The sequence below is a fragment of the Triturus cristatus genome, chromosome 7 (genome assembly GCF_964204655.1).
Source record: "Triturus cristatus chromosome 7, aTriCri1.1, whole genome shotgun sequence".
In the NCBI taxonomy this organism is placed as follows: domain Eukaryota; kingdom Metazoa; phylum Chordata; class Amphibia; order Caudata; family Salamandridae; genus Triturus; species Triturus cristatus.
Window position 1 is genome coordinate 47,303,697 of NC_140590.1, and position 23,885 is coordinate 47,327,581.

General features: G+C 50.7%; 1 protein-coding gene across 2 annotated transcripts in view; it reads left to right on the forward strand.

Moving 5' to 3' along the window:
• Nucleotides 1-2,473: 2,473 nt before the first annotated feature.
• DEDD2 (death effector domain containing 2) overlaps nt 2,474-23,885 on the forward strand; it is an 82,750-nt gene continuing 61,338 nt past the window's right edge. Inside the window, exons 1-3 of one of the 2 annotated variants that reach the window (XM_085615590.1) lie at nt 2,474-2,507; nt 7,954-8,576; nt 8,994-9,095. In XM_085615590.1, the coding sequence (XP_085471716.1) occupies nt 8,111-8,576; nt 8,994-9,095 (568 nt within the window). In that variant the 5' untranslated portion in view covers nt 2,474-2,507; nt 7,954-8,110. Of the gene's footprint in view, nt 2,508-3,011; nt 3,152-7,953; nt 8,577-8,993; nt 9,096-23,885 lie in introns of those variants that run through there. The other variant, XM_085615589.1, reaches the window with a different exon arrangement.

The following is a 23,885-nucleotide window of genomic DNA, read 5'->3' on the forward strand; positions in this document are numbered from 1 at the left end:
AGCGGTTAAACATAGCGCTGCACATAGCAATTTAATGGCGCTTTAAAATCCAAGGCATAGGAACATAGCGCGGCACATAGCAATTTAATAGCGCTTAAAATCAGGCCCTAGGAACATAGCGCTGCACATAGCAATTTAATAGCGCTTAAAATCAGGCCCTATGAACATAGCGCTGCACATAGCAATTTAATAGCGCTTAAAATCAGGCCCTAGGAACATAGCGCTGCACATAGCAATTTAATAGCGCTCAAAATCAGGCCCAATGAACATAGCGCACATGGCAGATTACTAACACGTCAAATTTGGCATTCACAACAAGGTGGAGAACCATAGCCTTTCAAATCGGGCCCTCAAGCAGGACGTAGCACTCAGTGTCTCAATAGCGCTTCGAAGGGGAACTCACTAGCGCTTGATAGGGCAGTCCCACATAGCGCTCTAACCCTGACGAGTCTTTCAGGCACCAAGCGAAGGGGCCGTGGCCCAGTTCCGTCACGCTCTGGGGTAGGTTGGGGCCTTGCGTGGGATCTCCCCGGGGGAGGGGCGTGCTCCGGGCCTCGGGGGCCTCCCGCCCTCCTCCCCGGAGATTACCTGAGTCTTCAGCCTTCTTCCTCACGAGCCTCCCAGCGGGGACCTCGCGGGGGGTCTCCGGCCTCCCGGCGATGTCCGGGTCGAGGGCCTCCCCCGAGGGCTTTTCCCGCAGTTGGGGGTCAAAGTGCGGGGCTCCCGGTCGGGTCAGACGTGGCCGGGGAGCCCCGTAGGAAGTAGCGACGGCTCCGGAGAGGCTTCAGGGGCCCGCGCCCGCAGCCGCCAATGACAGTGCGGTCTGCGGGGGCGCGGCCCAGTGGACCAATGGCACAGCGGCGGGGGCGGCGTTCGGCAGTCCGCCCCCGTCAGGTGACTGGAGTTCTTGGCTTCGGGCCTACGCGGCCTCGGCAAGACGTCTCAGCCCAACGAGGCCTTCTCTGCGTTCCGGCGGCCTTCCCCGCCCTGGGGGCCGCGATACATCGGCAGCGACGGGGCCCTGGCGATGGCAGTGGGGCAGGCGACACGGCGGTGAGTTATTCCTTTGGACCACCCCGACGGGGGTGTCTACAATTAAGGGGTGATGATTATTTCGGCGCCCAGCGCCCCCTTCTCCTCAGCGATGCCCCAGCTCGGGGCAGGCAGGCAGGTTGGGCAGGGGTAGGCTACACGCTCGTGGCAGGACTGGCTAGGGGGGACCCAGGCAAGGTCAGGGAGCACAGGGGAGTCACAGCGCTAGTACCTGGTCGATCCCCCAGCAGTCCAGCAGTAAGTTTCTGTAGAAAGTTTCAGTAGGGAGTTTCAGTAATAAGTTTCAGTGGAAAGTTTCAGCAGTCTTTGTGGGCGGCTGGTTCTGGCGCCCTTAGGGGTTCTGTTCCTTGGGGGGGTGGTGGGGTAGGTTGAGTTGGTGACTAGTTCGCTCCTAGTCAGGCTTGGTAGGTTGCCCCCTGGGTTCCCCTCCCGCTGGGCCAGATCAGTGGGCTAGTTCAGGATCCCTCATTCACTTAAAAGGCAGCACCTAAGCCCTGTCACTTTCAGAGGCATAGGTCCCTGACTAGGCCCTACCGCCTAAAACTCCTGCGTAGGTTCCCCCAGATCTGCTTCGCCCCAACTGACTAAAAAATGTTCCCTCCCTCTCTTAAGTAGCCCTAGGTCAGGTGACCACCCTTTAAGGCGGCAAAAGTAACCCCACCCTTCTTCTAGAAGGTTCCAGCATATACCAGGAGCTTCCCCACTCTAACTATAGGACAAAAAAGGCGGGCTGGTGTCGCAACAATGTTGTAGGGTCCCAGCCAGCTCCTGGCAGCTAGGGTGCTACTAGAAAGGCCACTCCGCAGTAGCAGGGGCCTTTGGCAGCCATCTTGGGGGAAGAGAGCACCTGCACCTTAACACTGATTGGCAATGAAAAGGCGCCCGGAGACCTAAGTCCAACGCAAAAAGAGGGTGGAAAAATGAGGCAAGGGCAAAAATACAGGGGAAGACCACCCTAGGGCTGACAGGTCTAACAGAGGGTGATATACTAATTGGAAATTGCTAAGTTTGGTACTTCACTCACCCAGCGTGAAAGGGGCTTATTGGATAATGAATTGGGCCCAGTTAATGAAAATTTGTTAGTCCCGGATCGCTGGATCAGTTGTAACTGGCCGAATCTTAAGATAAAATTGCCCAATATTTCTCGGGTAACTTATCAACAGCCTCCCTTGAAGAGATCATGGGTGCAGCATCTTCCTGGAGCTGCTCTGCCTGTGGCTGAGTCATTACAACTGTTATTACATTGCAGCCTCCATTTTGTCAGCGCTCTCTCTCAGCTGCAGGACAGGGTGTTCAGGCAGCGCGTGCCCACAGAACCGGCTCTGCGCTTCCGGGAGTGCGCGATTGGCCGAGAGCGCGAGCTCGCTCAGAGGGCGGAAGCGCGCGCCCAAACCCTGGAGCGCCGTCAGACATTCGCGCGCGCACCCCGGCAGACAGCAGGTGCCCTTCAGCAGGTATGACAGAAACGCGTCATCATAACACGGAGGCCCGTTAGCGACTTCGATACTTATAAGCAGTTACCGTCAATAATATTTTAGCTTTGCTACGGTACCATGCAAAATTAAGCCACTGAAACATAAATTATGTATTACTGCTGATCTTCGAGGTATTTTAGTTTTGCATTAATTTTATATTTATTTCAAAGGAGAGTTCAGATGCTTGATCAAAAAAGTATGCTGACAGTAATGAATAACATTTTTCTACATATTAAAAAGGAAAAGATTTTTCTCTCGCGGCCTGCGTCACCACAAATGCTCCTCTCACTCAAGTGATTGTGACGTGGCGATGAGGGGCGGGCCGTCACAGTCTAGGGGGCGCGCACAGCTGAGTGGCATTTGCCTCTCGTAGCTACACCGCAGAGAAGAGCGCGCTCTGCCCCGAAGTGCGCATGCACAAAGGAGTTGTTGCCAGGCGCCAGTCTGACTTCAGTGTCGGGCGCTCTGTGAGAGGGCGTGGCTACAGTCACGCGCATGCGTGTTGTTCTGATGACGGTTGTTTGTCTCGCTCTGCCCTTGTGACGCGCGCGTTCTTGTCACTGTAATTCGGACCTGAGAAGAAGATACCAGAAGGTTGCGGTGAAGCGGCTGAGGAGAGACGGGTAGGTGGGGGCACGGAACGATGAGAGGGGGTATCCCCCGGGAGAGAGACAAGAGGGGTGTGGTTGAGGAGGGTAGGGTACAACGGCGGTCGACGAAGAGGAGGTACCCGGGGCGAGGAAGGCCGACGATCGAAAACGCATAAATAAGGACTGGAAAAAGAGGAGCTCGTATCCGTGGGTGGGGTGCGAAATGGGTAGATGGGGGAAGACATTCCCCTAAAGAGGGGACATGTGGGGGCTGAACGGGGGGGGGCGCTGGACGATGGTGAGCCTGGTCAGTCACCCCGGGAGTTGTGGTCAGACAAGGTGAAGTTAAGGATGAAAGGTAAGTAAGCACGGGAGAGGAAGCCCCTCCCCACGGGTAGATGGGGAAGAAATCCCCCTAAAGAGGGGACATGTGGGGGCTGATGGGGTGGGGGCTGACGGGAGGGGGCACTGGACGCTGAAGAGCCTGGTCAATCACCCAGGGAGTTGTGGTCAGAGAAGTTGAGGATGAAAGGTAAGCACAGGGGAGAGAAAGTCCCCCACCTTCCACCCCACAGGAGACGGGGTACGGCGGTTTGAGGCGGCTGGGGAGCGCTACTCAGTTAGGGCGACTTCGGTTGCGCCACATTGGAGCCGTGAGCCCGTCATGGAGGCGTTAGGAAAAAAGGGCCGCGGCGGTGTTGTTTTTTTAACCCGAGTGTATACAAGGAAGGGATTCCTGTAAACCAGGCCTGATGCTCTGTCAGATGGTGCGCGCTCGCCATTACGCATGCGTGGAGTTCGGATCATGGCTGTCAGCCGCTGCTACGGGCGAGCATCTACCGCGGGGTGGCGAGCACGGTGCTCGTACCCAGTACTGCTGTCATAGAAGGATGCGCCCCCAAAGGTGCAGGAGGAGGCGGCCTGCACAGGAGGAGGTGTCCCCAAAGGTGCTAGGCGGTGTCTCTAAAGGTGCACGTCCCCAATAACACCGGCACAGGAGGCGGTGTCCCCCGTCCCGAGGCGGTGTCACCAAAGGTGCCCGTCCCTGGTAACACCGGCACAGGAGGCGGTGTCCCCAAAGGTGCCCGCCCCAGGCGGTGTCCCCAAAGGTGCCCGCCCGAAGCGGTGTCCCCCAAGGTGCCCGTCACTGGTAACGCCGGCACAGGAGGCAGTGTCCCCAAAGGTGCCCGTCCCTGGCAACGCCGGCACAGGAGGCAGTGTCCCCAAAGGTGCACGTCCCCAATAACACCGGCACAGGAGGCGGTGTCCCCAAAGGTGCCCGCCCGAGGCGGTGTCCCCAAAGGTGCCCGCCCGAGGCGGTGTCCCCCAAGGTGCCCGTCACTGGTAACGCTGGCACAGGAGGCGGTGTCCCCAAAGGTGCCTGTCCCTGGTAACGCTGGCACAGGAGGCGGTGTCCCCAAAGGTGCCTGTCCCTGGTAACGCTGGCACAGGAGGCGGTGTCCCCAAAGGTGCCCGGCCCCAACAACACCGGCACAGGAAGAGATGTCCCCAAAGGTGCCAGTCCCTAGTAATACCGACACCGGAGGCGGTGTCCCCAAAGGTTCCAGGCGGTGTCCCCAAAGGTGCTCGTCCCTGGTAACGCCGGCACATTACGCTGGGTCACCAGAGGTGGCCTGTCCCTAGTAACACCGGCAGAGGAAGCGGTGTCCCGAAAGGTGCCAGGCGGTGTCACCAAAGGTGCCTGTCCCTAGTAACCCCCCAAAGCTGTCCATCCCATGTAATACCGGCACAGGATATGGTGTCCCCAAAGGTGCCCGTCCCCAATAACACTGGCACAGGAGGTGGTGTCACCAAAGCTTTCCGTACCTAGTAACACCGGCACAGGAGGCGGTGTCTGTCCCCAATAACACCGGCACAGGAGGTGGTGTCCCGAAAGCTGTCCGTCCCTAGTATTACCGGCACAGGATATGGTGTCCCCAAAGGGGCCCGTCCTTGGTAATACTGACACAGGAGGCGGGGTCCCAAAAGGTGCCCGTCCCTAGTAACGCCGGCCCAGGAGGCGGTGTCCCTAAAGGTGCCAGTCCTTAGTAATACCGACACAGGAGGTGGGGTCCCCAAAGGTGCCCGTCCCTAGTTACGCCAGCCCAGGAGGCGGTGTCCCTCCCCAATAACACCGGCACAGGAGGTGGTATCCCCAAAGCTGTCCGTCCCTAGTATTACCGGCACAGGATATGGTGTCCCCAAAGGGGCCCGTCCCCAATAACACCAGCACAGGAGGTGGTGTCCCCAAAGCTTTCTGTCCCTAGTAATACCGGCACAGGAGGAGGTGTCCCCAAAGGTGCCAGGCAGTGACCCCAAAGGTGCCCGTCCCTGGTAACGCCGGCACAGGAGGCGGTCTCCCCAAAGGTTGCTGTCCCTGGTAACGCCGGCACAGAAGGTGGTGTCACCAAAGGTGCCCGTACCCAATAGCACAGGCAGGTGTCCCCAAAGGTGCCCGTCCCTAGTAACACCGGCACAGGAGGCGGTGTCCCCAAAGGTGCCCGTCCCTAGTAATACTGACACCGGCGGTGTCCCCAAAGCTGTCTGTCCCTAGTAACACCGGCTCAGGAGACGGTGTCCCCAAAAGTGCCCGTCCCTGGTAGCGCTGACACAGGAGGCGGTCTCCCCAAAGGTGCCCAACGGTGTCCCCAAAGGTGCCCGTCCCTAGTAACACTGGCACAGGAGGCGGTGTCCCCAAAGCTGCCCAGCCCTAGTAACCGGCTCAGGAGACGGTCTCCTCAAAGGTGCCCAGCGATGTCTCCAAAGATGCCCGTCCCTGGTAACGCCGGCACAGGAGCAGTGTCCCCTAATGTGCCCAGCAGTGTCCCCAAAGGTGCCCGTCACTAGTAATATAGACACAGGAGGCGGTGTCCTCAAAGGTGCCCAGGTGTCTTCAGGGGACGCCTACTTTTTGTCTTAGTCTGACTGCTCTGCAAGTATTCACCAAGATGCTGGCTGTGGCGGCTGTCGTGCAGCATTAAGAGGGTGTATGGGTGGGAATACAAGTATTTGTGTACTTGGACAACTGGTTGAAGGCAAAGTCTCTTCCGTCTTTACCATCAGTGTTCAGAAGTCCTGCTTGGGGCATTACACCAAACACACAAAAGGTGGTGTGTGTTTGGTGTAATGTCCTTACAGGTCAACGGGTGCCCAGAGAGGGTCATGTGCCACTGGAACCAAGCCACACCCAACTGAAGAGACCAGTCAAGGCAGAACGGCCCGTGGGTTGCTTGTGTTCTGGTTCAGTGAGGTCCTGGTCCGTCCGTTCGGGCTGGACTGAGTTGCATATGCCATGTCCCTAACAGGTAGCATGCTGTGCAAAATTACGATGGGTTGGAATGTACTCCCTGGGCGGCTTCCAGTGGTTAGGTCTATTTCGAACCATTCCTCCCATCCGTTTTGAACACTTGTCTTTAATACCCGACCCACAAGCCTCACCAGTGACTACAATAAGGTGATGGTAACTTGGCTATTGGAGAAACTGCTTGTAAACCTTAAAAGCATTTAGTCCTACAGTGGTGGCCCATGAGCAGAGTTGGGCCCAGGGGTCCCACATCTAAATCTCTTGCACACATCTTATAGCCCTTTCTGGGAGAAAAGCTCTTGCAAAGGATGGAGGGTGTAGCAAGTCTGAATCCTAGAGTAGGCTTTGACCACTTCGACAGCCCACGGCCCAAAGGGTGCAATTTGGCTATTCGTTTGGTGTATACCCTTGATCAACTAACCCCCCCACCCCCATCAATAACGAAGTGAATCTGATTAAATTCAGAAAGTTCTTAAAACTAGGCTCTTCCACCAAACATTCAGGGCCTTGGTTTGTGTATAGCGTCTGCCTTTTTGAATTGTACCGCCCTAGACTTTTTTTTAGGTATATGTATGTGCTAACTTGTTCTTCTTGGATAGTTGGCATAAGTGGTAAATGACTGTACCCTCACATGATACTGCATCACATCGTACCGCACCAAAACTGGTCAACCTCCTGCACATCTAACCAACACTGAAACGTTTCTGGCCACCTACCTTCATTTAGGATTAAAAACTTGGTGGATTGTCACATGGTTCCTCATTAAACTTACTGCTTTCCATGCGGATGGCTGTTTAGCTGACCAGTTGTGTGTGTAAAAGGCATGCGTGCGCAGATCCATTGTGCACGGGAAGTGCTGGGTGTTAATAGCTAACCTAGAAACCTCTGGGGGATTATGCTGCTTGCATGTGTTTTGGGACAATATTTTATACATGGCTTTTGATGGGTTACTTTACTCATTGGAATTCTTAAAAAGTATGCAGAAGGTGACAGTTGTCTAATCTGTACAGCAGGGTAGATTGACATAGCCTTATTGGATTTGTATTAATGTCCACAAAGCAACGATACTTTGTCGAGGTTTGCTTCTGTCCGTGATGTACATTTATAGGCTGCACAAAGAGCTATGCATTTTTCATTTTAAAATGTTTCAGTCTATGAGAAATTAAAATATGTTGTCTGTATAAGAAGTAATGAAGTCAGCCGTGATTAATGAAACGCCTACCAGTGGAGATAGTATCCTCCTAAGCCTTCTGTATTCTCCTCATACTGCCTTCCTGTTAAATGCCTAGGCTTCTGCATTCTTTGTAGGCTGGGAACCAGGAATGTTTATCGTCAGCAGAACTTGCTTCGTCACCTTTTAAGCCATAGCAGGGCGTTTAACGTAAGTGAATTAGGGCCTGGCATTAAAAATAAGTTGTTACACAATTGGGTTCAGGGTAGGTTACACAAGTATTTATCATGACTGATATCCGGCTACAACTCTAACGAATTTAACGTGTTTCCTTTTTACTTATTTTTTTCTTTCTTCCAGATCCTGCTGTGATACATCTCTGCATTCTTCTGCGACTTCTCTGTCTCTCGACTGGCACGAGCTAGTTTTGCAAATATAGGATTTTGTTTTGGGCTTTTCCCAACTCGTTCTATAACACTCCTTACAACCCCACGGTTTCCTTTGATCTAAAGCTAGTATGGCTGGCATCAGAGGGCCTGCTTATGGGCACTTCTGGGAAGAGGACGAGTGCTTAGAGTATTATGGCATGTTCTCCCTTCATCAGATGTTTGACGTGATAGGTGCACACTTGACGGAAAGTGACATCGACGTCCTCTCCTTCCTTCTGGAGGAGACCCATCCTTTCACCCACCCTATGAACCCCGAGCTGTGGGCTGTGGAGGATGAAGGCGTCCAACACGATGCCTTGGTGGCTGCTTGGCAGCGACTGAACCGCCGCAGGAGCGGGCAGAGCCAGGGCAGAGCAGCAAGTGAGCTTCTGGGAGCCAGCATTTGCAGACCGAGGAATGGCGTCGAGCTGCTTCTGGAGCTTGAAAGGAGAGGAAAATGCGACGAGGGCAATTTCAAGCACATCCTGCAGTTACTGCGTGTTCTCACCAGGCATGATCTACTTCACTATGTGACCCTCAAGAGGCCCAGAACAGGTAACTAGAAACGTGAAACACTAGCATCCCTAGCAGTCCCACGGGGTCGTCCTACCCAAGTCTACTATTCATGCTGGGGGAGATGAGGGGCCTTGTAGTGTAAATGCTGAACTCGATTGTGTGATAATGAATGACCATCTCCTATCCCACCCCCACCCCCCACCCCAGTCGACACACTGTACTTGTTTTACATTTTTTTAAACCAGTATCTTAACTAGCTAACAGTGCTAGAGATTTACGTAATTCGTGCAGCATTTTATTTAATGCCATTTCAAACTTCCACACAGTTATTGTACTTGAGTTGTCAACGTTCATATGAATTCAGCAATTAATTCCATGATTAAGAAGTAGTACTGTAAGTAGATGGCTTATCTTTCAGTTTGGTTAATCTAAAAACGTACTTTTGTCCTATTTTAGTTTCTCCAGAGCGATTTACATATGGTCCTTCTGTCAACTATGAGCAGACCGTGGATAGCTGTCTTAATTCGTCAAACGCACAGGGCGATCACTGTGAAGAAGGTATTTTCTAATTGTATGCTGTGTGGGTGCCTTGTTAATAAGCTTTCTCTTCAGTTGGTGCCAACAGTTTTTTAAAACTTATTTTTTTAAATCAAGGGGTACTAACTGGAATGTATTGGTGCTCTGCTCTGTATGTTTTTTTCCCCCCTCATACATTTAAAAAAAGCTATTTGTGATCTGCCACCCAGTTGGTGGCTGTTTTTGCTATATGTTAAAGGACAGACACTTAAGTATTCAATGGTCAACCACCGCCCAAAAGACAGCAGCAGCAAAAGAACAAATGTTGGAGCTCGCAGCACTTGGCTGGAAATCTAATTTTTCATAGCAAGGTTAAAAGCAGCTATTGTCCTGCTAGTTTTGAAGAATGTTATTTACTCCAGCAACTTTCATAGATTCACATGCCTGAATCTTTGCAGTCGTCGAGATGGGAGTCCATGGTACTGTTTAATTTTTTAAAGAGAACATAGAATACAATTTAGTAACATATCCTAGTCTTCTTTTAAAAAAATACCCAAACTTGGGACACAACCAATCGGATGATACCACTCTAGAACCTTCCTGAGAGAAGCTGCAGTCCCAGAGATTTTCTACCACACATCATAATAGGGAGTCTCACTGAGCTCTTCTCAGCTTTTTTCCTTGCCACTTTTTTGAAAGATTTCTGTAGATTTATTCCTTCTGCCTTCACAGATACTTCCTAGATCTTTCTATCCGTGTTTAGGTGCTGCAAACTGACGTCCGTCATGTCAGGCACACCTTAAAAAGGCCTCTTCATACCCTGTGGCACTTGCAGGAAGAAGAGATTACACATCCATGACCCACATAAAAACTGTCTATATTGTCTTTATCCTTACATAAACCAAAGGATTGTAAGATATGCCGCGCATTTTCTACAAAGACTCTAAAAGACCATGAAGGCAGACTTCTTTTGTGGCTGCAGAGTCTTAAACACAGATTCTCTTGTCTCTGAGGAGATTGATGCCTCCTTAAAAATCCTTTTCCAAAATGCCTCTTAAGACCCCTTGATGACCCTGCAGGCCATTCCTGTCAGCAGTCACCAAAAAGGCGCCGCCGAAAATCTTTTCAGGGTTCCCACAAGCATGGTGCTCCTAAGTTGCCTCTCAAACCACAGTAAGTCAAGAATCCTGATTCTGCTGAAAAAAATCTCTTCGGAGGCCGGCGTCAGAGCCATCTACTCCTCCAAAAGATGAAACGCACGTTGAAAAAGCCTACCTCAGCTCCACAGACAAAATTTAACACCATCTCTAACGTCTCCAAGTTAAGTAAGTCATTTTTGCCTTCCCATCTTTTGGATATACTACTTGGAAAAGATAATAATGGAAGGCGACAGTTCCCCCTCAAATATTTGACTGTGCAATGGATATGGCTTGCAATGGATATTGCTTCCACCGGATACCGACAACTGGCTGGGGCAGCAGTTTTGAGACATCAAGTCTGGCATTTAGGGCTGCAGTTCAGACCAAGATACTTGGACCTACCTTATGGCGGTGAAGCATTGTTTGGGGAAACATGTGAATGAGGCTTTACAAGCGAAAGGGACTTTGCAATATAAGATGATGTCTTTTTGTGGTGCTTGAGGCTAAGGGCATCCAACATACATCTTACAGAGTAGGATACCAGCAGTATCAATGTCCCACATACACTTCCTCCAATCAGCAATGTAGGCCACAGTATAACCAAGGACAACCACTTATGGCTGCCTACAACAAGTCCTCTTTCAGAGGAAAAACAGGACAACAGGGTAAAGAAGCCAACAGTCGCCAATGATTTTCCCATGCTGCCGGCTACTGCCTCTCCCATTCCATCCAGGATAGGTGGAAAGATTTCCCTTTATCTCAAACATTGGAGGAAAATTAGCACAGATCAATGGGTCTTGGACTCAATTCAGTCATTATGTGAAATTCATACAAACTCCACCTCCGGCCCCTCCGCAACCTCTTACCCAGAAACACCTTACCGTTAAAGTTAAGGAGTTGTTCCCATTTTAAAGAAATGAGCTAAAGAAAGAGTTCCATTTGGTCAAAGAGGGAAAGGTTTCTACTCCTGTTTATTCTTGGTTCGCAAAAAGTCAGAGAAGACTGTTTTTGCACTTGAGGAGTCTCCACAAATTCCTCAAAATACAATCTTTCCACATGATTCCCATCCAAGATATATTACATCTTCTCAACAGAATCTATCACATGTTGTCCCTGGATCTCCTGGAGGCTTATTTTCATATACCCATACACAAAAAATATTTTAAAAATGCTTCAGGTTCACAGTGGGCAGCAGTCACTATCTGTTCTGGGTATTTCCCTTAGGGCTCATCTGCCCCTCACATCTTTACAAAGTGCCTAGTGGCGGTTGCAGCATACATTGGGCAACATTATCATCACATTTTTCCCTACCTTGACGACTGGCTGTTTAAGGCCCCTACCTACACGGCCTCAAGAGCATCCACTAAGTCGTGGCTGCACTTCTTCAACTAGCTAGGTCTAACTCTGAACCCGGACACATCAGTCCTTCAACCCTCACAGCGACTTAACTTCCTAGGAGCCACACTGGAAACCACTAAACAAAACCGTGCTGGAGAGACAACAGTAACAGACTACTTCGGCTAAATGTGTGCAAAAAAGTATCTTTCCGTGCGCCTTTAGAAATCTCTCCTGGGCACGATGTCCTGTATTCATCTTATTCCTTACTGTTGCCTAAACATGCGCCCTCTCCAGGAATCTTCAGACTTCCAGTGGATGCAAGTCAAGGGAGCATTCAACCTAATTCAAGTAACTCCACCCATGATCTCATCACTGGTCTGGTGGGCACAGCCTAGTCATCTGCAAAGCTTACCGTTCCTACCACATGCCTCTCCTCTGGTGATTAACAACTGATGCCTCCTAGGACGGCTGGGAAGCTTACCTTCAAGAGCTCCAGGTGACAGGAAAATGGCACTCACCTTGAGACCTTCATCAACCTCCTCTAGGTAAGAGATGTGTTTCTAGCTCTCCAAGCTTCCCTGCAGCACTACAACAATGCACTACCTAAACACTCCGGGAGTATCACAATCTCACCTTCTGCCTCAAGAAGCTCAACTTATCTCGATCTGGGCAATAAATCACAAGATATCACTAACAGCAGAGTATGTGCCAGAAAAACAAAATACCATAGTGGACATGCTAAGCAGACTAAAAACCTGTCACAAGTGGGGGTTGGATTAGCATGCTCATCGTCTTCTGGGGCAAGCCAAGCATAGACCATTTCGCTATTCCCAACAATGTCAAATGCCGGTACGTCGCATGTTAGCATCCCTATTAGTGATCATGGGGGAATGCCTTTTCAAGTGCATGGTCTGGCATATTTGCCTATGCCTTTCCTCCATCCCTCTCCTACCTAGGCTGTTGAACAAAATAAAGGTAGAGCCTTGCAAGATCATACCGATAGCCTCAGCGTGGCCCCGCCAGCATTGGTACACAGAACTTGTCCTCCTCTCACTACAACCTCTGGTACACCTCAGACTGATTAAATCACTTCTGACAATGAGCCAGGGACAAGTACGACATCCAGATCCCATTTCTCTCAGATTGTGTCTGGCTCCTGAGTTTCAACATTTGAAGATTCTGCAGGAATGCAGAAATGTCCTGGCTAGGGAAAGAGCAGATGGCACTAAAAAAACATACTGCTTAAAGAGGAAAAGATTCTGCTATTGGTGCAGATTGGGGATGAGGGGTGGGTGCCCTTTAGCCAGAGTAGATTTTGCCTTGCATCTTGCACCTCCCGTGAACAGGTTTGGCTCATGCTCCTATAAAGGTACATTTAGCGGTCATTTCTAGTTTCCGGCGATCCTCTAATGTCCCATCTTTGTGGTCTAGCAGACTGGTTAAACAATTCCTCAAGGGATTATTCAGAACTATTCCACCAGTGAGAGCCCCTCCTCCTACATGGCAGCTCAACACAGTGCTTGGGCAATTGATTAAACATCCATTTGAACCTTTCCATTGAGCGGATACAAAGTTCCTGTTCTGGAAGGTTGCTCTCCTCCTGGCTCGCATATTAGTAAGAAGAGTTAGTGAAATCCAAGCTTTCACTACCCAAGAGCCTTTCTTGCAGTTTAGACACAATAGTTATTCTACGCATGAACCCTGGGCTTATTCCTGAAGTACCCTCGGACCTACACTTGTATAAGCCAGTCATACTAAATCATTCTTTCCAGATCGTCGGCCATCAGCTGAACGTGCTTTTCACTTCTTAGATGTCAAGAGGTAACTGAAATTCTATTAGAGCAGAACCAAATTCTTTCGCAAATCCAACCAACTGTTTGTAGCCTACAGTATGCAGAGAAAAGTTTATCCTCTCACAAAAGAGAGAATTTCTAGGTGGATATCAAGTGCAACTCTCTTCTGTCCTCTGCCAGCGGGCCAACCTTTAGCATCAACGGTCCATGCTTATTTCACCAGAGCAAAGTCCACGTCTGTGGCATTGTTTGCCGGTGTGTCCCTGCCAGATATCTACAGGGCAGCAACCTTGAAGATGGTGCACACATTTGCAACACGTTCTTTGGACTCTGGGCATGCGAGACGCTGCAGGTGGACAAGCAGTTTTAAGACCGCTTTGTTAGGTCTCGCGCCTAGCGTTGCAGCGCGCAGCGAGAGACCTCTTGTAGGGGGTTTGGAAACTGACCTAGGAAAAGCACACGCATGAGCGTGTGCTTTTCCTTCTGATGGATACATCTGCCAGTGGATTCCTCACCTTGTGAATATCCCCTGCGCCAGCATTCCACGGAACTTTTCTTTCCCAGCACTCCACGTCGACGTGGGCGACGTCCCAATGCATCGGCTCCGCACGTGACTCCGCACAACGTCATCGGAGCCATAAGAAGCCCACGTCGGCGTGATGACGTCAGTTCCCTTTTTTCCGCGCCGTCGACGCGCAACGGTTTTTTCCCAGTGCTCTCTAACTGCTTTGTAGTTTAGCGGTGTTACTGTGTTAAATTCAGTATGTCTTCGACGAGGAAGTCGGGCTTTAAGCCCTGTAGGGAATGCGGAGGCCTGATGTCCATGACAGATCCGCATCAGGACTGCTTATGGTGTCTTTCTTCTGATTATGACATGGAAGAATGCAGGTGCTGTAGGAGCATGAATCCTAAAGCGCTGAAGGAGAGGAAGACCAAGCTCTTCATGAAGAAAATCGGTGAGGAGAAGAGAGGGAGAAAAAAGGAGAAGTCCAGGCGGGAGTCATCGACTTCGAGGTCGTCGTAGTCGAAGAAACACCACAAGAAGAGGAAGCATTCTTCTCGGCGTCGGTCCTCGAAGTCCAGGAGGTCGAGGTCGGCTTCGCCCCGTCGACGTCGAAGCAAGGACTTGTCTCCTTCTAAGTCTCCCTCACCGAAGCGGGCTCCAGCTCGTTCCCCGACGCCGTCATCGGCTCCGTCCAAGGTTTCGACTCCGGGTCAAGTGGAGTCTGATGTTCCTTTGGATGAGCAAGAACAGGAGGAGGCTGTTCCGGTGCCGGATGACTCTGCGGCTCCGGTGGATGATTCTGCTGAGCAGACGCCGGTGACTCCACAAGGGGATACAGGGACGGTCCCTTATCCCCAATTCTCGGCTCCAGGTACGGATCCCTCAGGATTTCTGAATGCCATGTATGGTATTTTTAATAGGGCGCCCTTCCCATCCGGAGCACCAACTGGTCCCGTGGGTCCGATGGCGTTTACGCTAGGGGTGCCGCAGCATTACGCTCAGGCCCCTTTTCTGCCCTTTATGCCGATGGCACCTTCTTTGCAGTTTCCGGCGCCGGCTGGGGATCCGACTCGACCTCGGATGGACCGTCAGTCTTCGAAGCCTTCTTCGAGGCCGACTCCATCGGCGCCGCGTCCGGCTCCGCCGACTCCACCTATGGCGCCTCCGACTCCGGTGCCTTTGGCTCCACCGACGCCGCGTACGACGTCGACTACGCCGGCTCCCCAGATCCGGTCGAGGCGGGAGGCCCAAGGTTTGGAGGAAGGAAGATATCGGGCAGAGGTGGAAGAAGGTGAAGTCGACTCTTCGGATGAGTTTGAAGGAATAGAGGAAGCAAGTGGTTTGGATACCACCCCAGAGTGGGAGCATGCTTCTGCAAGGTCTTCTCCTCCACAGGAATTGGCACCCTGCCATGTGGTGATTAAGAAGGCCGCAGAGTTGTTAAGATCTGCAGCTGCCCTCTGTGGAGTACAAGTCAAACCTGCTTACGGAGGTTGTTACACTCTCCGACGTCGGCTTCGGAGCCTTTGTTGCCTTTCAATGAGGCCATCTTGGAACCAGTGTTGGAGGTGTGGAGGAAGCCTCTTTCAGCTCCGGCGGTTTGCAGACAGGTGGCAAGGAGGTACAGAGTTGCACCAGGAGACCCAGATTTTTTGTCCACACATCCATCTCCGGAGAGCCTAGTGGTGCAAGCTTCATGTTCTAAACATGCTTCGGGTGCTTTCCCTCAGTCTCCGGCTGATAGGGAGTCAAAGAAAGTTGATCAGGCGGCCAAGAAGACCTTCTCCTCAGGAAGTATGGCGTTGAAGTCATCTAATGCCACATGCTTGCTGGGGCGATATGTTCATGCCTTGATGGACTCCATCAAATCTTTGGCACCTAAGTTGCCTGAGGGGGATAAGTCGTCCTTGGAAGTTGTTGCGGACACTCAGGCGGCTGCCAGGCAGGTGATCCAGTCTGGGCTGGATACGGCGGACTCGGTGGCGAGAATTATGGGGTCGTCCATAGCCGCAAGGAGGCAGGCTTGGCTCCGTTCCTCTGGTTTCTCAGTGGATGTTCAGGCCACGTTGGTTGATCTGCCTTTTGACGGACAGAAGTTGTTTGGGGAGAAAGCAGATTCTGCCCTTCAACGATTTAAGGACAGTAGATTGACGGCGAAGTCCTTGGGTCTGCAGGCTCCTACTAGGGGTTCAGCTTTTCGAAAGTCTAGGGGATTCGGAAGATCATCCTTTCGCTCCTTCCGACAACCCCAGCAGCAGCAGAATCCCCTCCTATAGGTCCTATAGAGGGAAGCAAAGGGGTCGGAGAGGTTCTGGTCGCAACCCCTCTTCCTCCTCCTCCTCTGCTCCAAATGAGGCTTCAGGGAAGCAGCCCTAGATCCCCCATCCCGGATCATGTAAGACCTGTGGGGGGTCGGGTGTCCTACTTTCTAAGGGGTTGGAAATCTGTTACAACTGACCTTAGGGTTTTGAACCTTGTGGAGACTGGGTACGCCCTTCCCTTTCGGGAGTTTCCTCCCCCTTACCCTCCTTGCCAAGGTTATTGCTCGGAAGACCATCTGCTTCTCCTGCAGAAAGAAGTTCTGGCCTTGCTTCAGAACGGTGCGATAGAGGTGGTTCCGGAGCAGGAAAGGGGTCAGGGATGCTACTCCCGGTATTTTCTGATTCCCAAAAAGGACGACAGATTGCGTCCGATTCTGGACCTCAGAATTTTGAATTTTTACCTGAGACAGGAGAAATTCAAGATGTTGACCCTTGCGCAGGTTCTTCAAGCGTTGCAGCAAGGAGAGTGGATGGTGTCGCTCGACTTACAGGACGCGTACTTCCATGTCCCAATCCTGAAGTCGCACAGGAAGTATCTCAGTTTTACGGTTGGGTCGCAACACTACCAATTTGCGGTCCTCCCGTTTGGTCTTACTACCGCACCTCGAGTCTTCACAAAGGTGATGGCAGTGGTGGCTGCTCATCTCGGGAGGTCAGGGATCCCGGTTTTCCCTTACCTGGACGACTGGCTTCTGAAGGCGGAGTCCCCAGAGATAGTGCAGCGTCATCTGCAGGTGACATCTCAGCTGTTATTTGACTTGGGTTTTTCAATCAATGTGCCCAAATCTCACCTGGTGCCCTCTCAACGCAACCTGTTCATAGGGGCAGTACTGAACACTACTGTGTGTCGAGCATTCCCTCCTCCTCAAAGGATTCTCGACATTCAGGAGATGGTCCCTTTATTCCACAGTGGAGCGGTTGTTCCAGTTCTGAAGGTCCTTCGCCTGCTCGGTCTGTTTGCCTCCTGCATTCTGTTGGTCAACCACGCACGCTGGCACATGAGGGCGCTCCAGTGGTGTGTCCGCAGGCAGTGGTATCAGCACAACGGGGATCTCGGGGAGTCGATCAAGATCTCCGGAGAAGCTGCAGCGGATCTGTCTTGGTGGAGCGTGGAGGGCAATCTGTCTCAAGGAAAGCCCTTCTATCTACCTCCATCGGTGGCCACAGTGATAACGGATGCATCCACTTTAGAGTGGGGTGCGCATCTGGGGGATCTGGAGATCAAAGGACTTTGGTCTCCAGAGGAGAGGTTGCTTCACATCAACCTTTTAGAATTGCGGGCGATTCGTTTGGCGCTCAAGGCCTTCCTCCCTTCCCTTCGCGGTCAGTCGATTCAAGTCCTGACAGACAACACGACCGCGATGTGGTATGTCAACAAGCAGGGAGGAGTGGGGTCTCTTTGTCTATGCAGAGAGGCCTTACGACTATGGTCCTGGGTTCAGGACCATCGGATTTGTCTGATGGCAAATCATCTGGCCGGGGTGTTGAACGTACGTGCAGACAGTCTGTCGGCAGCTCTCCGCCGACCACGAGTGGAGGCTCCATCCGGAGGTGGTTCGTCACGTCTTTCGGACGTGGGGGACACCTCGGGTGGACCTGTTTGCCACCCGCGAGAACGTGCACTGCCCATCATTCTGCAGTCTCCAGTTTCCGATGCAGGGGGCGTTGGGGGACGCATTTCAGTTGAGTTGGGGCTCTCCACTCCTTTACGCGTTTCCTCCCATACCCTTGATTCCTCGGGTTCTGAGGAAGATTCGCCAAGACCGGGCCCAAGTCATATTGATCGCCCCGGATTGGCCAAGAAAAGTGTGGTATACAGATCTTCTCCACCTCTCCTCGTGCCCTCCGCTCAGTCTCCCTCTGAGGGCAGACCTCCTCTCGCAGTCGGAGGGGCAGGTTCTACACCCCCACCTCCAGAGCTTACACCTTCATTCTCTCTCCCGCCAGATGTGGTGGATGTTGTTTTATCGGCCAGGCGACACTCCACCAAGTCCATTTACTCATACCGGTGGTCCAAGTTTGTAAAATGGTGTGGAGAGATATCCATTGACCCTTTAAAAGCCCATCTTTCTGATGTGCTCCAGTTTGCTCTTTCCCTGGCTCAGCAGGGCTGTGCTGTGTCCACGGTCAGGGGCTATCTTTCGGCCTTATCGGCTTTTCTATGCCTCCCAGATCAACCTTCACTTTTTAAATCTCCGGTTGTTCTGAGGTTTATCAAGGGCCTTACAAACATGTTTCCTCCCACTCCATTTGTAATGCCTCAGTGGGACCTTAATCTTGTTATAACCTTTCTGATGGGGTCCCCATTTGAGCCTCTACATAGCTGTCCTTTGAGGCTGTTGTCCTTTAAAGTGGTTTTTCTTGTAGCCATAACCTCGGCAAGGAGGGTGAGTGAGCTTTAAGCTCTTAGTTCTAAACCCCCGTTTTTAATCTTGCATGCTGAAAGGATGGTTCTCTGGACCAGGGCTGCTGTCCTGCCAAAAGTTGTCACTCCGTTTCATTTGGGGCAGTCCATTACTCTCCCTGTTTTTTATCCTCCTCCTCCTCATCCTTCCAAAGAGGAGGAAAGGCTTCATCGCCTGGACCCAAGGAGAGCTGTAAGTTTTTATTTGGACAGAACGAAGGACTTTCGTCTGGACGATCAGCTCTTCGTGGGTTATGTTGGACATTCCAAAGGGAGAGCGGTGCACAAGCGCACGTTGTCGAGATGGATTATCCTTGCCATCAAGATCTGCTACGCCCTGGCTGGTAAGACCCCTCCTGAGGGCATTAGAGCTCATTCAACTAGAGCTAAGTCATCTACATCTGCTTTGGCCCGGGGTGTTCCTGTGGCAGACATTTATAAAGCCGCGACTTGGGCCTCCCTCCATACCTTCGCAAAGCATTATTGCTTCGACTCTGAGATGAGGAGGGAGGGCCACTTCGCGCGCTCTGTCTTGCAAGACTTTCTGGTATAGGAAGGTGGACACCCTCCTCCGGGAGTTGGGACTGCTGTGGGAATCTATTCACAAGGTGAGGAATCCACTGGCAGATGTATCCATCAGAAGAACAAGTTACTTACCTTCGGTAACGCTTTTTCTGGTGGATACAATGTCTGCCTGTGGATTCCTCACTGACCCACCCGCCTCCCCGTTGTCCACCTTTTGTATACCATGAAAGAGGTCTTGTTTGAAATGTTTGTATACTTTCTTGTACATTTGTAGGAAATGCTTGTTTGATTAGCATTCTTTTGCTTTGTATGCTATGTATATGTATTGGTATTCTATATACTGTGTATACTTGGAGTTGTCGTTGGTTCACCTGTTCGCCTCGAAGGCACGGAAAAAATGGGTGGAACTGACGTCATCACGCCGACGTGGGCTTCTTATGGCTCCGATGACGTCGTACGGAGTCGCGTGCGGAGCCGATGTATTGTGACGTCGCCCACGTCGACGTGGAGTGCTGGGAAAGAAAAGTTCAGTGTAATGCTGGCGCAGGGGATATTCACAAGGTGAGGAATCCACAGGCAGATACTGTATCCACCAGAAAAAGCGTTACCGAAGGTAAGTAACTTGTTCTTTTGTGCCATGCTATTGGCGTTTGCGTGCGTGCTTTTCACAAAGACAGCACGCAATAGGCATGGCCTATTGGTGTTTGTTACGCGCAGCAGCAGCATATGTTTCCAATTATCGTGCCCGTGTAGGGCACGATAATTGAAACCACATGTTTCGCTGTGGCGCGCGCGCACCACTCGCGGGCTTGTTTTTAACTTGTTAGGGAAAACCTTCCTGCCGTGTGAAACAAGCGGAATGCGATTGATGTGGCGCGGTGCTTCAGTGAGAGTCAAGGATCGCTGTGGACACATTGTGTGATCGTGGGCGCATATTCCAGTATTTCCTTCTGCTTCCTTAAATTTAAATGTGAAGAGCCTGAAAAGCCTCAGTTTGACTCCTGGTTCCGCCTGGCGCCCGTGGCCGCTCCTTGTCGCGGGAACATTCCTGTCTCTACCTAAGCGTCAGAAAAGGCAACTGTAAATATCTGAAATAAATTCAGCGTGACTCCTACATTATTGTGCAGCGGACACCACGTGTGATCGTGCGCCCCGTGTCTCCCTATAGTTCTGTAAAGACGGCTGTGAATGTCTTGGAAAACTGCAGTTCGAGTCTCAGATCCCGGCGTCAGCGGACACCTGGTGTGATTGTCTCAAAGAGCTATTTGTAAACTGTAATTGGCTAGAAAATCAGCGTGCAACAGTGACGGGTTTGAGTGACACAGGGTGCTTTGGCCACGCCACACCCGGTTCGCCCTCTAGCTATAGCCTCAGCCTTGTTAGCATCCCGCCGCCAAGGAAACTAAGAGGAAAAGGTGGACTGAAGCGCTAACGGTTGTAAACCTCCTCAGAGCTTTAACCTGTTTGACCTTCAATCTTGTTGTTTGAATTGGGAAATGAAACCAGACAGCAAGCTCTTCACGCAGGAGGAGGAGCCTGCCAGGCATAGTGGAGGTCAGTGGGCATCTTTTCCCACAGGCAGGTAGAGCTGGGGCAGAGTCACTCACATGTCACGCTATGTGGCCTCATGCCATGTCACGCATACCGCATTTCTAAATACCGGTAGGAAAGGGGCGGGTTTAGTACCGGAACTCGTTGCGGCATTCTGTTTCACAAGTGTTCACCCTTTCTCAGGGAAACCAGCGGGGGAAAATTGTAATACCAAGAAATGTCCACATCCCGAGGGCTTATACCCAGGGTATTAGTCATTTGAGGTGCAGGAATACCGCATTGGCATTTCCGTCTCACTTCTAATGGGAGCCTATATGTACTCCTAGAAGTAGAGGGCACACCACGGGAGCACTATAGAAGAGGAGCAGGAGCACTGCCCAATTCTGCGACACTGACTGGGGCTCGGTGCACACCAAATCTTATGAAAGACACCCGCTAGTAATTTCCAATGCTTTTGTATTACAACAATGCTCAGGAAACAGTAGGAAACCTGCCTCGTATGCACATTTCCTGCTTTTTGGCTCTCGCCAACGGGTCAAGAGTGTCATTGTCCCATGACACTGACTACTTTGTATATTTTGAAATGCCAACATAAAATGGACATTTCATTCAAACCTATTTGAATTAAATACTTTTCAATGAAAATCTGTATTGAATTTGAAAGAATATTACATTTTTGGCAGTAATATGATTTCGTAAATATTTTTTACAACTACCTTGAATCTTAACCACCTGTATCTCCGAAACTTACTCCAAACTTTAACGTTCGAGGAAAACGTATTCCACCCTAACCTTATTCCGGAACCCTGAGACTACCCCTTATGTAACCCTAACCATATCACTTCCCTGAGTCTGACATCATCCTGGCTGTGACCCCAAGCCTAGCATTCACACTAAGTTAAAGCCATTTGCTTTTCTATACAATACCATTAGCAAAGCAAATGGCTTTAACTTAATCAAAGGTGAGACCTATTGCATTTTCAATGCTTGTTTCAATAAAGGGAAGCCATTTCTTTTTCCCTACCACCAGTCTTTTAGGCACATTTTCTTGGTATTCTGTTTGCACACTTATGATCTATTAAAGTGAAATGTGCTTATTACTGCTCTCTACTCTGATTCAAGCATGTGAATCTATGCAAGTTCCTATACTGGAGTAAGAAAATAAGTTACTTGCCTGTAACTAGTTACCCGGTATTAGAATCTTTCATAGATTCACATGCGAGACACACGCATTATTTCCACCTGTATGCTCGAGTGCTTTGAAAATCTGAGGGACTAGAGCTTTTCTTAGGAAGGTTCTGCAGGGTGGTACCATCTGATTGGGTGTCTCAAGTTTGGTTCTCTTTTAATAAAGACTAGGATATGTTACTAAATCGAGAGGCCCAGGGCCTTTGTATTCTAGGTAAATGTAAAATGTAAATCCAGTATTTGTAATGCGCGAACAGCTACCCGAAGGCATCCCGGCGCTGGGGCAGTCTGGAAGATTAAGCAAGCTATTGCCCAGAGACACATGGTGCTGGGCTGACCTGCTGCCGGGGATCAAACCATGAGCCCCAGATTCCAGCGTCTGTGGCCCTGGCGCCGAACCCCTTCCCTAGGTCTGTTAGGACATTATTTTTTAAAGGTACTGGGGACTCCTATCCCGACAAAGGGTAAAGATTCAAGCATGTGAATCTATGAAAGATACCAATACTGGAGAACTACAGTTACAGGTAAGTAATTTTTCTTTTGTGACAAGTGTGGCCGTAAATACAATGCTGTGCGTACTTCCGCCATCTAGTGTTGTGCTCATATTTGTACAACTTGTTTTTCTTCAAAAGAAGTCTTTTCGAGTCATGGGATCTAATGACCACTATTGGTGGTAATGCGCATGGAAATCGGCTCCATTCTTCTTTTATTTTCTCTGCCGTCTGGCTCAATCGGGTCTGTGAGCTACGGTTCGGCCCCGCTTGGTGTTCTTGCCTGGCCTTCGGATCCGTTCCTCGTCAATTGTGAAACCAAGCCTGCTTTCTCGTCGGTCACTATCGTCGCATGGTGGAAAGTCCACTGCTACTCTATACTCCTACATATCACCCAGATGGTCCAGCTCCTTAGGACCACTGGACAGACCTAGACCTGAATCCCAGAAAGGCTTCACCTCCCTATGACGTCACCTCGTACCATGAGGTTCTGCATAGCGAAGATGCCTTTCACAAGGTAGAGATGCACATGGAACTCCACCCGGCACTCTATAGTACCTCCCCCAACTATGCTCAAGGGAGTCCTTAGATTGGCCACTGAAATCTTTAACGAGCCTGTTAAAATGAGGGTTCTGCACTGCAGGATCTTTATTGAAGTCCTGAACCTTGCATTCTTCTGTGCTGCTTGTACAGACCCCGGAACACCACCTTCAATATAAAGAATCCAGGAAAATATGTGTATAGCATTCATCACTGGAAGTTATTTTCCATATAGTCAGTGTAGACTGTCAGATGTGTTTTTCTTCGAGAAAGTTTCAAGTCCTGCGAAAGAACCACTTTTTAGGTCTCGCCTGAGCCAGCGCGCGTGCGCTGCGAGACTTTTGTATGGGGCTTCAAAAAATCTGACCACACGCTCTTGCGTGTTTTGTTTTTGGTTACAGGCTATTTGGCTTTGCGTGTGTCTTTTTAAGAAAGACTACACACAATTGGGCAAAGGCGGGTGCATGTCCTGCCTTTGCTCCACCCACAGCCTAGTGCTTGCGGTTACCCACACGTGCGCCATGTGTTTTGAATTATCATGCCCAGAAGCGTGCGCGATAATTCAAAACACATGGCATGCTTTGGCGCGCGCACCACTTGTGTGCTTGTTCCTCTAAGGGGATTGTATTTCTTTATCAGGAGCGAGCAGCAGTGGGCACGCTGCTTGTGTGCATTTATCTTTGTTTTAATGTTACTCCTCGCTGCTTGTTTATTTTCCCCCCTCCCACCTCGTATTCGGAGCCCTCGCCCACCCTCCAAGCCCAAATGAAGCTGTCAGTTTTTCACGCTGGAGAGATGATGCCGAGACCACGCACTGCGGATCACCCGCACCCACCCGTTGCCGGCCTCTGTTTACTTCGATGGCATGTGCAGGTCATTAACCCTTCCCCCTCTGCTGATACTTGCAACAAGGTGCAGTTCTAGGCAAGCTGGCGCATTTACATTTGCCCTGCCTCAAGCTAGTTAACTTTCTGCGGTTTACAGACTTGGGACCTTCGATAGGTATGATTACAGCAATTGGGTTTCAGTTTTGTGTA